This window comes from Simochromis diagramma, unplaced genomic scaffold, assembly GCF_900408965.1.
Source record: "Simochromis diagramma unplaced genomic scaffold, fSimDia1.1 OVJJ01000753.1, whole genome shotgun sequence".
In the NCBI taxonomy this organism is placed as follows: Eukaryota; Metazoa; Chordata; class Actinopteri; order Cichliformes; family Cichlidae; genus Simochromis; species Simochromis diagramma.
The window spans coordinates 8010220-8026077 of NW_024387523.1; the positions used below are offsets into that span (position 1 = coordinate 8010220).

The 15858-nt window shown below is 39.2% G+C and overlaps 3 protein-coding genes across 4 annotated transcripts in view; 2 read left to right on the plus strand and 1 right to left on the minus strand.

Annotated features, from left to right (window-relative positions):
* Positions 1-2832: 2832 nt before the first annotated feature.
* On the plus strand, positions 2833-5060 carry LOC120726453 (G-protein coupled receptor 20-like). The gene is made up of 2 exons (XM_040020047.1): positions 2833-4447; positions 4740-5060. The coding sequence occupies exons 1-2, from the start codon at positions 4262-4264 to the stop codon at positions 5058-5060; spliced, it is 507 nt and encodes a 168-aa protein (XP_039875981.1). The 5' UTR covers positions 2833-4261.
* A 98-nt stretch (positions 5061-5158) lies between these two features.
* LOC120726450 (G-protein coupled receptor 20-like) lies at positions 5159-7574 on the plus strand. Its single transcript, XM_040020045.1, has 2 exons — positions 5159-5541; positions 5918-7574. The coding sequence occupies exons 1-2, from the start codon at positions 5368-5370 to the stop codon at positions 6566-6568; spliced, it is 825 nt and encodes a 274-aa protein (XP_039875979.1). The 5' UTR covers positions 5159-5367; the 3' UTR covers positions 6569-7574.
* Positions 7575-10050: 2476 nt separating this feature from the next.
* The window catches only part of LOC120726449 (solute carrier family 45 member 4), a 53888-nt gene continuing 48080 nt past the window's right edge, over positions 10051-15858 (minus strand). For both annotated transcript variants that reach the window (XM_040020041.1, XM_040020044.1), the window contains exons 12-16: positions 15703-15783; positions 15476-15606; positions 15244-15312; positions 15004-15158; positions 10051-14466 (exon numbers count right to left, since the gene is read on the minus strand). In XM_040020041.1, the coding sequence (XP_039875975.1) occupies positions 14286-14466; positions 15004-15158; positions 15244-15312; positions 15476-15606; positions 15703-15783 (617 nt within the window). In that variant the 3' untranslated portion in view covers positions 10051-14285. The remainder of the gene's footprint in view (positions 14467-15003; positions 15159-15243; positions 15313-15475; positions 15607-15702; positions 15784-15858) is intronic.

A 15858-nucleotide genomic window follows, 5' to 3' on the forward strand; every position in this document is an offset into this window, starting at 1 on the left:
CACCCTGGAGACAGCTTTAAATAAACGATTTTGAAACTGCCTTTTGTTTTTGTCCCACAGAGACAGAGCAGTCTTCCGGCCAGCTCTTTCTAATTTTTCCTCCTCCTTTTAGCCTGCCAGCCACTTACTCTTTTCTTGTTATTCCCAATCCAACTGTTATCCATCCAAGTATGTGTTCCTCTTCTGCTTTTCGACACCTTGGACGCTCAAGCCTTGTCTTTGAATTGCCTTTCCAAATCCCTGTTTCAGATGAAATATATTAGAAGATGTCCTATTTGACGAGAGCTCAAACTAAAGAGGTGGAAAATGGGAGATGTTATGAGACAAAACAGAAAGGTGGAGGAAGATGGGGAATGACAAGAAAGAAAATGAAAGAAGTTAACATTTTTGATACGTCTTCATTACATTTTCTGTAATACGTGATATGAAAGAGATGATGGAAAGAGGAGGTCCGCCTGTTGAACTTTACTTTCCATTGGAGGACGCTCTCCGCCCCAGAGCTCCACATCTGACTCTCTGGGCCTATTCTTTCCTTACCTTTTTAGCAAATTACTGAAAGAACAAAGGATGGACGAAATGAAGAGAAGATAAAAGTATGAAATTAAAAGCAACTGAGGAGCTCTTAATTTATATAATCGGACAACAAGGACTTTTGCACAAGTCTACTGCATGAGGATTTGTTTTCACCACTTTTTCTCTTCTTCAGGTACGTTTAATCCATTCAGTCATCATTATTTGACTTTGATTCTATTTTGTTTTTTTCTGGTTATGGTTTTTGTACCTAACGATCAGGAGGAACAATAGTCTGCATTACTTTGCCTCATTTTCTGAGCAGCAGTTTTAAGGTTCCTTGTGTACATTTGTCCTCCTGGAGATCACAGTACAGTACTTTCCCTCTGGTACATGCATATTACTGGTTTTTTTTTCATTGGAAATTGTACACAAAAAGGAGCTTTCATTCTTTTAAGAGTGCATAATGTAAAGTTTAAAATGCCTGAATTTAACTTGTGAGGGTTTAGCTCAAAGGCAGCCCCTATAGATTTAGACATGATTAGTATGTTCTAATCATTTCATTTAAAAGTGAATCTAAGAAGCAAATGCACATCTGCATCTGTAAAGTCTGCAGGTGCTGGGCAGCAATGATTAACACAATGTTAAAAAAAACATTTGCAGGCTTCAGAGTCATTCACTGGTTTATTTTTTATATAATAATTTTGTCACATATTTTACCATAACTATGAAGTTTCAAAGAAGATAGCTGCTTGGAGAGTTTTTTCTTTTTTAAAATCCAGGCTGACAGTCATGTTTTATCTAACTGTCTTATGATGATGAAGAGTGGAAAGACCTCTCTCAGCGGCACATGTTATCCAGTGGGAGCTCATCCGTCTCTGGTTTTTATAAGGAAAGACACTTTTGGCCAAAATGAGAGGATCTGCTGAGTAAAATATGACATTATTTAAGACTTTTATAAAATTATTTTCTTTAAAGTAAAGGATGATATTTTTAATGTATGTTTTTTCTGATGTCGAACACTCAAGACTAAATAAACACTTTTTTGCGAGATTTATATTTGGGGCTTTTAGAAACGCATTAACAGGAACAGTTCAGAGTAGAAAAGAAAGTGTGATGGAGAAGATGAATGATGGGCAGACTCAAATCCAGGCTGCTTCTTAAAGGACTTGAGTTGCTTGTATGTGATGTGCAAGCTCTGCCAGGGGAGCTCCACAGATTTGCTGAGAGAAAAATAAATCATTTTATCCCCCGTGATTCATCAGATGAAACAAGCTGAAACTAACTTTTGAGCCAACTTGGCTAAAGGTCCTATAAGGGCTCTGGATGAACTCAGAACAACTACAGAGATTGTACGACAACAAGTTTATTTCCATAGAAAATGAGTGTGATAAGTTTCAAAGCTCTGGGAAAAGTTAGTACATTCAAGTTAAGGGTGAAACAGTTTTGGCCAACTAATGAATAGCTTGTTTGGCCAGTTGTTCTTAAGCAGAACATAACAAATTCACTAATGTCGTAACGCCTTATTCATCACACTGTTTTATCTGTTCCCGCCTGGCTTTGAAATATCAACACTATTTTTGGCCAGTCTTTTTACTTCTTTAAGCCCCTTGAAAGTGAACACAGTCCAGCCGTTTTTTTAAACAGGACGTGTCGCACTGATCACGTTTATTGTGTTAAGACAACAGTCTACATCATGTTCAACACAACACATGTCAGTGGTGTGTTAAATAGCCGCGCGCGCTGGCAGGGTTCATCTTAATGCTGTGCTCCATCTTTGAAGTAACACACACGGTCGTGTACTTAACTTTGTTGAGAGTGTCACATCCTTTTAGGGAGGAGATGAAGATGGATGCAGTTGCCTCTACGATACAAGAGCACATTGTTTATAGGATCGGGATTTCCAAAGTCTCTCTGCCTGGATTCAGTTCTGCAGATGTTGGCCATGTTTTCATCCCTAGAAGTCACAGCTATCTCCTTTAGTTTTTAGTGTGCGTATGTGGGTGTCTGTGTGTGTGTGTGAGTTTGGAGAACAAAGCTGTTTGGAACTATTTACAATACAGTATCCAAGGCTGAGTCCAAGATAAAAGGTTAAGGCATCCGTCTTTAAATTACTGCCGGGAGGCTGTAATGAAGAAGCCCTGACATTACTGAACAATCTGAGGGGGAAAAAAGGTTTAAAAAAAATGTAGATAGAATGAGTCTGGACATAATCCTAAAAAGCTTTTACCATTTAGAAAAGACAAGAATCTGAAAGATTTATTTTCCTCACTACGTTAACAAAGTAATAAATAATTAAAAATGCCTTAAGTGCTACAGTATTTTTTGAGGTGCGCATCAAGAAATAGTAACTGCTTTAATTCTTTGTGGCATGGATTTAGCAAGGTACTAAAAACATTATTCGCAGATTTTGGTCCACATTGACATGATAGCATCACACGGTTGCTGCAGATTTGTCAGCTGCACATCATTGTGAACATCCTGTTCCACCACATCTCAAAGGCTGATTGAGATCCGGTGATAGTGGAAGACACCTGAGTACAGTGAACTCACTGTCATGTTCAAGAAACCAGTTTGAAATGATTTGACCTTTGTTGCCTGGTTTGTTATCCTGCTAGAAGTAGCCATCAGACAATGTGTACTCTGTGGTCATAAATGGACATGGTCAGCAACAATAAACTATCATCTTTCAGTACTAAGGGGCCAAAAGTGTGCCAGGAAAATTCGTTCCACACCATTACATCATCACCACTACCACCTTTGGTACAAGGCAGGAAGGATGGATCCATGCTTTCATGTTGTTTACACCAAACCTGACCTTACCAGCAGAAACTGAGACTAATCAGACCAGACAGCATTGTACAATTTTGGTGAGAGGAGTAGCAATCAGTATGGACTTCTGTTGCTGTAGTCAATCTGTTTCAAGCTTCAGCATGTTATGCATCCAAAAAAAGCTCTTGACTTGTTCTTTTTGAGTATTTTTGAGATACTGTCTTCCTATCAGCCCAAAGTAGTCTGGTCAGTTTCCTCTGGCCTCTGACATCAGCAAGACATTTTCTTTTTTAGAACTGCCACTCACTGGATATTTTCTCGTCTTTTGGATCACTCTGAAATGGTTGCATGGGAAAATCCCAGTAGATCAGCAGTTGCTGGAATACTCAGACTACTTCATCTGGCACCAACAGTCATACCACGTCCAGTCACTCAAATCACTTTTCTTCCCTATTCTGATGCTCAGCTTGACCTGAACAGGCTGTTCAAATGCAGAGAGTTGCTGCCACATGATTAGCTGATTAGATATATTAATGTTAATGAGCGGCTGAACAGGTGTGCCTAATGAAATGTCCAGGTGACTGTATTTCTCTTTATTTAGTCCACTTGCTTCATCATTATTGTGGGGTTTTAACCTGAAAATAACAACAAGCAGTTGTTTTATTCATACATTAACAGTGTGGTAACACAATCCCAGTTCCAATAACTAGCTTTCTAAAGGATTTTGCATTGTTGTCATGGAAATAATACCTTGAAAGTGTGAAAGCAGATGTTAGACTGGACTTCCAGTTGAGATTACTACTATAGTAAAGGAATTATTCCCCTAAAGTTGACATAACATAATATAGACATTGTAATTTGCTTTTATTTGTATTTATTGATTTAAGTAAAACATTGTAAATCTTTTTTTTTTTTCTTTTTTTTACATCTTCACTTCCTGATTCTCACCAGCCTACCTGTCATTCATTTTTTCCAACCAATGGAGAGCCTTCTCGCCAACATCAGCTCCAGCTCCACTGCTGAGCCTCTCCTGTCACTTTTCAACTCACACCAAACTAACTGCAACACCTGGGACCAGGAATGGGGGACCGCAAACCTGCACAGGTTAGCCCACCTGGACATGCAGCTGTATCAAGATTTCTACACCGTCTGGGTTTTTCTGATGGTAAGATCAAATGCTGAATAAATCTTATGTTACACTCCAGCATTTGCTATTTCTGTGCAGTTCCTTAAGTTGTTTTTACACTTGTTTAGGGTAAGCAGATAAAAGCAAGGACCCCGCCTAAATAAATTGAATAGATTAAATTTACCAAGAAAAGATTCAATAATGGCATAAAATCCTGCACACAGGACCCTTGCACTCCAGAATATCCCAAACTGAGAAGACACTAAGCCTTTAAATATGCAAGTAGCTCTGCATGACCAATAAACTAAGGGTCCATCCCTCCCTGCTGCAGGTGTTTAACTGTCTGATGCTGGTGGTTGGGGTGGTCCTCAACAGCCTGGCTCTCTACGTTTTCTGCGGTGCCTCTGCACACTCTTCAGCCTCCGTGGTTTACACCATAAACCTGGCGGTGGCTGACCTGCTGGTGGCTCTGTCGCTGCCAGCTCGCATCGCTCTGTACCACAGTGGAGGGAGCTGTGTGGCCTGCTCATACGTCCACACCTTCAGCTACTTTGTCAATATGTACTGTAGTATCCTGTTTCTGACCAGGTGGGTGAGTCATAACCTCATTTGTCACATAACGAGGAGCTGTTATGCTTTTCATTATTTTTAGTTATGTGCATTCTTTTAGTTGGATGCTCATATTCAATGTGGTAACACACACAGATAACCCTGTGGACCAAGAGTTTGGCTTCTGGCTGGTCTAATTTCTTGATTTCCAGAAGTTCTTGTGTCAAGGTGATATCAGTTTGGCATGGATTTCCTTATACTGTCATCTCAGGCTAGGACTGAGATGAAAGAAGCTTTTGTTTGTGGAAGCCAGGCAAGGGGCAGCCAATCAGAAGAAAGGCAGGGTTTTAAGGAGTGAAGCCTTAAAGAAGCCTAGTATTCAAATTTATCAAAAAATAAATTGGAATAATATGTCCCCTCTATCAATATTCACTGATGGCTTTCTATTCAGCATCTGTATCGATCGGTACCTCGCTGTCGTCCACGCATCCAGTACCCTTCATCGATGGAGGACCATAGGAGCGGCAAGGTGTGTCAGTGCCACCGTGTGGTTCATTGCAGTCGTGGTCACCTACTCTTTTCAGGTGAAGAGACACACTAAAAACACAGCGCACTCAAGATGAGCTCTCAGTGTATAAATCCACAAAATAAACCTAAAAAGAGAAATAAATTAATTGCAATAATTGAGTTCATAATTTAGTCTATGAATTGGTTAATGACGCAGATTTAGTTGGGGGGGGGCAATTTTAAATTATCCTGAGTATTAAAACTTATCAGTGATGACCGTCAATTAATCAAATAATGATCTTCATGAGGTTGCAAGAAAAGTAGGAGGAGTCTTGGTTTACAGAACAGTCAGGATCTAAAGAAGAGGAGAGCTGACAAGGCTGTCAAGCTGAGACAAGCTAAAAATGCTAAAAGGCTAAATCATGATAGAATTCTTTCTCCTTCTCTCTCTAGACCACAGCTTTGGAGTTCAGTTCCTCCTGCATGGTCCTCCCTGCCCTCTTCTATCTCACCATCCTGGAGTTTCTCCTCCCCCTGCTCGCTGTGGTGGTCTTCACTCTGCGCGTCACCTGTTTTCTCTCCTCCAGCCACAGCGGGATGCCCCACCAGAGCAGGGTGAGGAGGACTCGTGCCATCAGGCTTTTGGCCACCGTCCTGGTGGTCTTCACTGTGTGTTTCACACCCTTCCACGTCCGCCAGGTGCTGGTTTACTTCCATTTCAGAGTGGCAGGGGAAGCTCCCGGGCAAGGGGCGAGGGATGTGCTTGCCTATCACATCACCGTGACCTTGAGCAGCCTGAACAGCTGCCTGGATCCAGTGGTTTACTGCTTTGTGACGGACAGCTTCAAGAGAATGTGGAGGACCAGGAGAAGGGGAGGCAGAGAGGAGGACGGGGAGGTGGGGTTTACAAGTGGCATCGAAGGGGAGAGGAATTCGCTGAATAAATGCTCGGGTACGGCACTGGCGATAGCTCAGAGCATAGCCACACTAACGCTCACAAGCGCACCCCTCTCTACAACCAGCGCACACCACTCTGATTGGACAGGCGGCCATGTTTCAGAAACCAGTGATGGCACAGTTCAGAGAGACAGCTGGAGACAGTGACACATGTCCACTTTGTTTTGCTGTGAAACCAATGAACTTACACTGCTTCAAGTTTCAAAAGCTGCTGGATTACACACAGAAAAAAAAACTATGTATGTGGGGAGTTGATGTTTGGCTTGTGTTCCAGTGGCACCTCATCAAAGTTTGTGATGTAAAAATTCAGATTGACTAGGGGGGAAAAAACCCCATTTTATTCACAAACAAGCTTTTTATTTAGTCATCGTTCTGTCTGGATACTTCTTTAACATTCTTTGTAAATTCCTGCACATGTGAGTTAAACAAGGCTTTACCTGTCCCTTTATTCCCTTTCTCGCTCTTTTTTTTAAACTAAAATTTTTCCATTAGAAATAAAAACAAAAAGTTGTATAGTAACAGTTGTATAGTAGGTAAACTACCGTGACTAAGTCATACGCTTTAGAATGGAAATACTCCTTTTGTGTACTTTTGTAGACCATTTATTTGACTGCTTTGATTTTTTAGGATGTATTTGACTCTGATTCATCAAGATGTCTGTATTGAGTCACACTGAATGTTGAAAGCCTTCAAAAATGACATTTGCAACATTAAAATGAAGAATAACAGAAAGAGTTATGAGCAAAGAAAAGAGACTTTCAGAGGGTTGAAGTCTCGAGACGCATAAATAGGATAAATGTGTGTGTATAAACATTTAGGGATACACAGTGTGATGTTCTTTTAATGACTTGTTAATAATTTAAAAAATGATTAGATGGACTTATGTCAGCATCACAAAGACAGGAAATGATGAAAAACAAAAGCACTGCTTTGTTTCTAGTACATCAGGTTATTTGCTGGATTTAAATTTAGGCTACACTTTAGAGGCTGTGATCACACATCTTCCTCATAATTCAGGACTTGGTAGATGCAAGTTAAATGTTTAAGAAATGGATGCATCAATCAAACTATGTACTAACATAAAGTCACTTTATCATAAATTCATTTTCTTCTTCTTCTCCTTGTTTGTTTGTCTCAGCATTGCTTGTTTTTGAGTCAGTGTGTGCTATTTTTACTGACTTGTTTATCTTGTTTAGTATAATAAATGATTTATATGAAGAAAATGCAGAGATGGTGGTGCTTTTTGCAATTAAAGTGCTGTTTCTTTGGCTGTAGCTGTTGTTAACAAAAGAAATAGTCACCTGCAACTTTATTAGGTACATTCTTTTAACTCCTGGTTAAACACTTGAGCCTACCTGAGTATTGTTCATGATCATCTCTATTGCTTTATGACCACAGTGTCTCCATCACCTGATTGCTGTGCTCAGATGGCCTCCACAGTCATCAGGTCTCAATCAGGTAAAGCACTGGTAAAGGGATGCGGTGGAACAGGAGATTCACATCATGGATTGCAGCCAAACAAATCTGCAGTAACTTTGATGCTGTCGTGTCAATATGCACCAAAATCTCTGGAATGTTTGCAGCACTTGATGAATCTGTGCTACAAAGGATTAAGGCAGAAATGGGGTCCAACCGGGTACTAGGTGTACTCCACCAGAGGACAGCATCTCCCTGCGGTGGAAGAATGTCATCCAGAACAATCACACTGGCACTGATTAACAGTGGAGCTGTTCATGAAAAATAACATTACCCAATAACAGATTATGTTATTTCATAGCTGCTGCTGTTATCCACTGAAATATCTGTGTGTTCTAAAGCAGGGTGAAAAAAATTGTGAATTATGAATTTAATTTATAAATTAAAAAACGATTTATGACTACTCTCCTACACAAGATTTCAGTGGATTTGTGTATTAAGTGCATAAAACTCTTTGTTTAGTTTTCATTGACGATATTAGAGTCGAGCTATGAGGTGTCAGTCATAGCAGGAATGTGAGACATTAAATTGAGCGGCATTTCCCTCCATCATCCTTCCAGAGAAGCAGCAGGTCATCACAGTTCACTTTACGTAACTGCGATGACCTTAGCTTGCAACTTTATACGCACACACACACACACACACACACACACACATAAATACTTACCATCAGCTGGCCCTGCTGCCACATGATGAGTCTGGGTTAAACACACACACCAGTTTCAGGTTCCTTCTCTGGCTTCTCTTCATGGAAACAGCCAAAGCTTTGACCGAGTGTGTGCATGTGCATGTGCGTGTGCGTTTGTGTGCGCTAGAAATCTGATTCTGCACAACAAAATGTTTTTCCCAGTTTTCCTCTTCCTTCTCAGCGGTCTAACCGCAATGCATCATGGGAGACCAAATTAGCTGCTTTGAAGATGCTGAGTAAAGATTTTTTTTGGCACATGAAAAAATGTCTTGAAACTGCAGACCAGCAGGTTGCTTCACCAACAGTCACATGCATTCCAACAAAAAACAAGCAAACAAAAACACGAGCGAGGTCACAAAGACAGAATTATTTTTATATTTGCTTTTTTGGAGTAAACCTGGTCGTTAGCTTCAGTGGATCACAATTTATTTATTTTTTTAGTATAAAAACTAAATAACACTTTACATTACAGCTCACAACTAAGGGTGTAATTTCTATGTAATTAAGGGGAATTTTAACATATTCTATTTTTGAATTTTTATTTGCAACAATGAATTACTGTAATTAAATTTAAGTGGTTTCTAAGTAATCTTACACAGTGTATCAGTAATTTTGATTTGCGCCTAACTTTTAAGTAGACACAAATTATTCTGTGAGTAATTCAAGTACTTTGTGTCTCCTTTCCTGTAAAATACCCAGAATTTAGGTGCAATTCGAAATGACTTATCCACAACTCAAATTTGTATTTGTATGTAAATACAAATACATTTTTTAAAGTTGTAATTTTTAAAAATTAATTAATTAATTACATTTGATTACAGGGGAATTACACCCTTAGTTGTTGTGCAGATTTCTGTTTCTGTTGAAGTGCAATTGAGTTTTATCATTTCTTCAGATAAAAATACTCTAAATACCTCCTTTACAAAAAAAAAAAAGCACGATTTGGAAATGCTTGCCAAATCTTTATAATAAAGAATGAAAATTCTCTAATTAACATGTAATTAATATTTTACAGAAATCTTACTTTCCAAGGAATAAGATGCTCGTATACTTGCAAGAAAATGTGCATCAAGCCTGATAAAACCAGTCTGCTTAGAGCTTAAGACTCCCTAAAGATAATAAGTGAGGTAACAATATACAGAAGGACATTAGTGCATTTTATTAACATGTTTTTTAGACACTGTTATCCCTTAATATTTCATTATTTACATGTGTGGTAAAAACTTTTGCAATGTAATACTAATAAGAGTAAACTAACAGCTACACTCAAGATCAAGACCTTTCTGAGCATCTTTCTCAACTCATGTTAAATGCACTGCAAAGCATTTTCCTCTAAGTAATAAAAACGTTCTATTTTTAAAATGAATTGGTTTCTCTGATTATTATTGCATATAAAAACATGTATTTTGTGGGTATCACTGTATATTTATGTCTTTATGAAGTGAGACACTCCCAGTTGCAGAAATCTTTTTTGATCAAATGAACTTTTATTTTCATCCAGAGCAGATTTTTTTCTCTTTTTTTTGCCTGTATGGTGAGACCCTTCTTTATTATTGATTCTTGTCACATTTTGAATTCTGAGTGAAAATGCCAAATGATGAAAAACGTCATTGGTTGTTTGCTTCTGAACAGAGTTTAAGGTGCGTTCCATACAGTGTTCATCCAGAGTCCTACATATGAAGGCTCAAGCATATTTACATAACATAGAGATATATATACAGACTTTATATAGAAAACAACACTACTAACAAAAATAATCATCTTTTTTATAGCAGCAAAAAAGAAGAAACTAAAAGAGAAATATGTATATTTACATCTTTTTTTTTCCAAATAACAAGGCATATTATATATAGTACACTGCGTATATTTACTTTCCCATTCTTTAAGTATTCATCTTGATTTAATCTCTATGAAAATCAAAGTATATAGGCATCGCTCTCCTCCGTCATTAACACACAGTTTACTAAAGGCAGAGCCACAAACACACAAACACGCATGCACAGAGGCTGGACTGACTGCATGGCCGTCACGCTGCTGCCAGGAAATATGAAACAGCATCACCGCGTCTCCACATTCATTCAGCGATGCGGACGGTGGAGAGCAAACACTGAAAATGTACAAAGGCCAAAATTTGACGTGTGTGGCTCTGCCTAGGATTCAAATAAAACACAACACACACAAAAAAAAGTTTCTAGTTGAATTAAAACAACAGAACAGAGACAAAAAAAAGACTTCAGGCATCATCGCCATCGATTCCAGAGCTAAGTGTAAACCAGGTGATTGCAGAACAGAGAACCAGGACCGAAAAGTGAACACTGAGATGACAGTTTTAACACACTGCTGTCTTTTTGCTTTGCCAGCTGTGAGAGGACCTATGCTCTCTCTCTCTCACACACACGCACACACACAAAGTCCAGTTCACCTGTAACAGCAAATAGAATAGCTTTAATTTACTCATTTGCAAACTAAATGTCCTTTATAGACAAGAAAGCTCAAAAAATAAATATCCACAGTTACTTGTTTTTTTTCCTCCTTTTGCAATAAAGTTCTACTTGTTTTTTTGTTGTTTTTTTTTACTTATGTGCAAGTTCTGTGCAATGTCAGGACTCCCACCCTGGATCGTCAAACGTCAAAACCAAAAACAAAACTCACATTCATTGACTTTAAAACAAACAAACAAACAAACAAAAAAAACATTAACATTTTAAGTCACCAGATGGAATCAGAGGTTAAGAACTCAATCTCCCAGCAGGCCAAGCGAAGCGGCTGAGCTGAACCGAGTCGCCGGAACATTCCAGAGTCTGTGATAAAAGGCTTGGGACATCATTGGAACAACAACCCCCCCACCTCCCCATAAAATCAACTACTTCCTCACTGCATTGGAACAGAAACACTCTAGTTGCACTTCAAGTATTCACGGCCAGGAGTCTCTAACCTACACTTGTAATGAAGGACGTCTCATCCTGTAACACATTTCTTCACTTTCCAGCTTGAAAAGTGATAAAGTGGATGTTTAAAACTCGCTCACCTGTTAGGAGTGTACTGACCCAGACCAAGCACAATGCTTCAGCTTAAAGAGTACATGTTGCGTTTAATTCTTTTTTTTTTTTTTTTTAACACATTTAAGTTCAAACGAAAACAAAAAGACACAAACATCCAGCCGTGCATTAGAAAATACATCCCTGACCTATTACGATTAAAGAAAAGAGCTCGAGTGATTTGTACAGTCATACTTTGGTGTTCTGAACATGCATATCGTTGTCGTCGCATGCAAAGCTCCATAACCCCAAAGTTGATTCTTTAAATTATTTTTTTATGTTTATTCAGAATATTTTATTGCGCTAATGGCTGCAGGGGCCGTTTTTTAAAACATCCAATCTTAGCAACTTTTATCTTACTCTCTGATTCAATGTACCTGAAAGTATGGAAGGAATCGAATTAGTATTAGAAGAAAATGTTAAACTTTGCACATGAGTGAAAAATCACAAACACATCCCCCCCTCCAAAAAACACATCCTCTGAATTCTCTTCTAAAGTCGCCCAAGTTGAAAAAAAAAAACCCAAAATAAAAACACCTTTTCCACTAAATGCTTTACATACGTTCATACATACAAACAGTTCTTTCTATTTAGTCACCACCCCCACTGCAATTTACATTTTGTTTCCCTTCAAGCTGCTTGCTTCAGCTGATTGAAATGAAAGGAAAACTGACCCAAAAATATGCACCACCACCAACAACCCTGCTCAGCCTGCACAAGCTCTGCACAGTACTCTGATCAACAAGGGTCCTTATTGCAACTAAAGGCCTGATTTATCGGGGCACAAACAGCACAACACTTTAAAATGACTTTTTACATGTCCAGCATAATCAGCTAAAGAAACATTCAGAAGATTAAGATCGTTTAACGTCATCGCACACTCAGTCATCAAGGTCTTCGTATCTATCCCGGCTTTAAGGATTGCTAAACTCGGCAGTTTTGCTTCCTTTGCTGTAGCTACCGCAGCAGATTTAACCATTTTTCCCAAAGCCTTTTGACTGTATTGTAAAATAAATGTCACAACACTTCAATCAAAATTAGTGAAACTCTAAATTCTTGGTGTTATCTTTTGTTCTGTGAAAGTTACAGTGCTTAAAACCGGGTCCGGGTCTGCTTTGAAAAATATAGAATCTACTCTGTTCTTCTTTTGGTGATGTGGAAAGACCCACAACAGGGCCATGACCTTCTCTTGAAGCTTACGCAACAAGCCTTAAACTGTTGTCATAAATGACTCCTGTCAAGACAATGGAGATTTGTTTGCCTTTTTTTAAACATTTCCATAAAATTCAGCATCCATAAAAAATATTAGAACCCCAAATCCAAAAGTTAACGCTGTTCTAGCTGAACCTTGTGACATTTCTTTTCCAACAATGTGCAGTGAGTGGCAAACTTAATGCTGACAGTATCTTTTTTAAAACAAACAAACAAAAAAATAAGCGAAAAAGTAAAGAAAAGGAGAAAAACTCGGTTTCCTTTTTCTTTTCCTCTCTGGTGTTTGGTTTGTCGCTCCTCAGCTAGTCTAACATGCAGCATAGGTTAGTTTGATTAGTCAAAACAAACAGAAACATCACTGTGGTTCCTCACTAAATCTTGAAAACAATATTTGATTGTAATGCCCCATATACTGCACACACTGCATCTAGGCTCTTACTTTCACGCTTGTCGAATTTCACCCGGTAAACATGCGTATTTTTTGACTGTCGTTTTATCGTTCGATATACATGCGACTTTATTCTCATGCTCAATATTTCTGAGCAGATCCTCTGGATTATTGTCCTCTTTTCCCCGTGTTGAAGGCTGAATTAAAGATTTTGTCAGTCCTGCCATATGAAAGAGGGCAACAGCATCAATTTTATGGTCAATAAATTCCCCAGGAACCAGGCTTCGGGCTTGCGATTTCAAAAAATGCCACTTCCAAAAGTCTTTAGAGTCTTAAAGCTAGTGTCGCTGCAATGTCCCGCAAAGCCGACTGTGTTGTTGGGGTTGTTTTGGTGTTTCAAGTCAGCAGACACACACATTCTCGTAAATCAGCGTCCACATCACGGAGCAAAAACTCAATCAACCTGACTCCACAGTGCGGAAGAACGATTTTCAGCATTTTGTAATGATTGCAGCTTCAAGGACTAATGTTCATCGATAGAGTTCATTATTAGGGTGTTCATTCGATTGTGTTGAACTTAGATGAGGAAATGTGTGCGTGTGAGGGTTTGAATGAGTATGTATGTGAGTCCCCTGAAGTTTCCTGTCCAGGTGGCTGCTCAGTAGCACCTCCTAGAGGCCCTGAGAGACAGGAGACAACCTCTCCTTAAAACGACGGCCAATTAATTACTCAATCCTGGACGACCCTGACGGATTGATCAAAAGTCCGTAAGGGATAAGTGGAAGGAACTTCGTCAACAGCTGAAGCGGCACTGGGACCAGAATGACTTTTGTTGGGTAAGTTGGTCTAATGTGACGCTGGTCCCACGGTAGACTGTGATGTTTTCTTCAGTGTGACATGTAAATTTAAATAAAAAAAAAAAAAAACCCTGTTAAAGCCAGAACAAACGCCAAGAGTGGACCAAAGCAAATCCACATCAAGGCACACCTTCGAGTCTTTTCCATCAGCAATGACAAATCAAGTTGTTTCTGCAGCAAAGTGTCTGTCGGCGCAGTCAGCCAATCACAGAGCAGACTCATTTTCCACCTGACAGGAAGCAGTAGTGCTGGTGGCCTTCCCCTCCTTGTTGAGTTTCAGGAAGCTGGGTTTCTCAATCACTACGGTAACAGCCCCTTCGCCGCTATTGGGATTTTCCAGCGATGGCAAAGTCCGTTTCTCTGAAGCTTTGGCTGATTCCCCGTCCCTGACAATTGAAATAAAATTTGTTAGGACTTCACAATGGGCTTAAAAACAGCTACAGATTAAGTAGGTCAAATGAAACAGTCTCAACGTTAATACAACATTTAATAGTATTTTCCATGAAGCACAGCAATCCATCTGCAAATACTCACTAACAACTCACCATGCAGTAGTAAACTTGAAAAGGTTCACTTTCAAAGTAAAAGTTGTGCATTAGCACTGCAGTCGTCACATTTTCATGGAGTAGTTGGAGTCTAGTTGGAGTAGGCCTGTGTGACTGGGGCTATATTTCACAGCAACTGTCATCAACCCTGGGCAGTTTTTTCCTAGCAACCTTTGATAGCCAGATGGTTGAGGACAGGTCCCTAAGTCTAGGTGACTGGTTCCTTATGTAGTTTAACCTACATTGTCCCACTTCCAAAATGGCAAACAAGTTAATGATGTCACGTTAGTGATCATCTGACTGCAAAACCTCAGTAGAGGCTTATTTCTTAGTTTGTGTGTGTATTGCTTTATGGCTAAGAACGTGTAGTTTTCTCACCCGTTGTTTGGAGTTGGATAAATAACCAGGAAGCAGGCAGTAAAGAATCCAAGGAGGGAGCCCCCAGAGGCCACCATGGGAATGACACGAACACTGCCAACAGCTTCCACTACAGAACCCAGAGCTGAGGCCACCAATATCTGGCTGATGTACACCTGAAGAATCACAACAGAGTTTTCTCGATACAATATATGACATGAATGTAAGTGGCAGAATTAAATAACTTTATTCGACGCTCACCTGACAGGACAGGATGGCACAGTCGATGCCAAAGCCTCTGCGAGAGTTGCCAGGACTGTGCTGGATATACTGAAAAATGCAAAGAAAGTTATTAGTCCCAAAAGATATGATAATTATCTTCTAACAAAAAAAGTAGATTACTAGCTATTCTTTAACTATGCATTAATTCATATCTTTGTAGATTCATATCTATATTAGATCATTCAGCCTTTTTAATTGAATATATCTGTACCGCTTTCATTTCGTGATATTGTCCCAGTAGAGCATAAGGACAGTAGGAGATACTCATGGAGATGATGCCCATGCTGCTGATCATCACCATGGCCACGTACACATTAGGGAAAATTGCCATGACTGCAGTTCCTATGAAGGAAAACACAAAAAAGAGGGAGATTAGGGCACTACTGACTATCCAGTGTGCTTTTCTACTCTACTGTGGTCTATTAATGCAGTTCATACCTATGGAGAATCCAAGTGTACCCAGGATGTAGATAACCTTAATGCTCAAGTCAAAGTTGTCGAGATATTTTTGAAGAATAGCTAGAAAAGAGAGATTTGTGGATTGTTTACTCAAATGATTAAAAGAAAATCCACTTTCTAACCAGGAAAACTGAA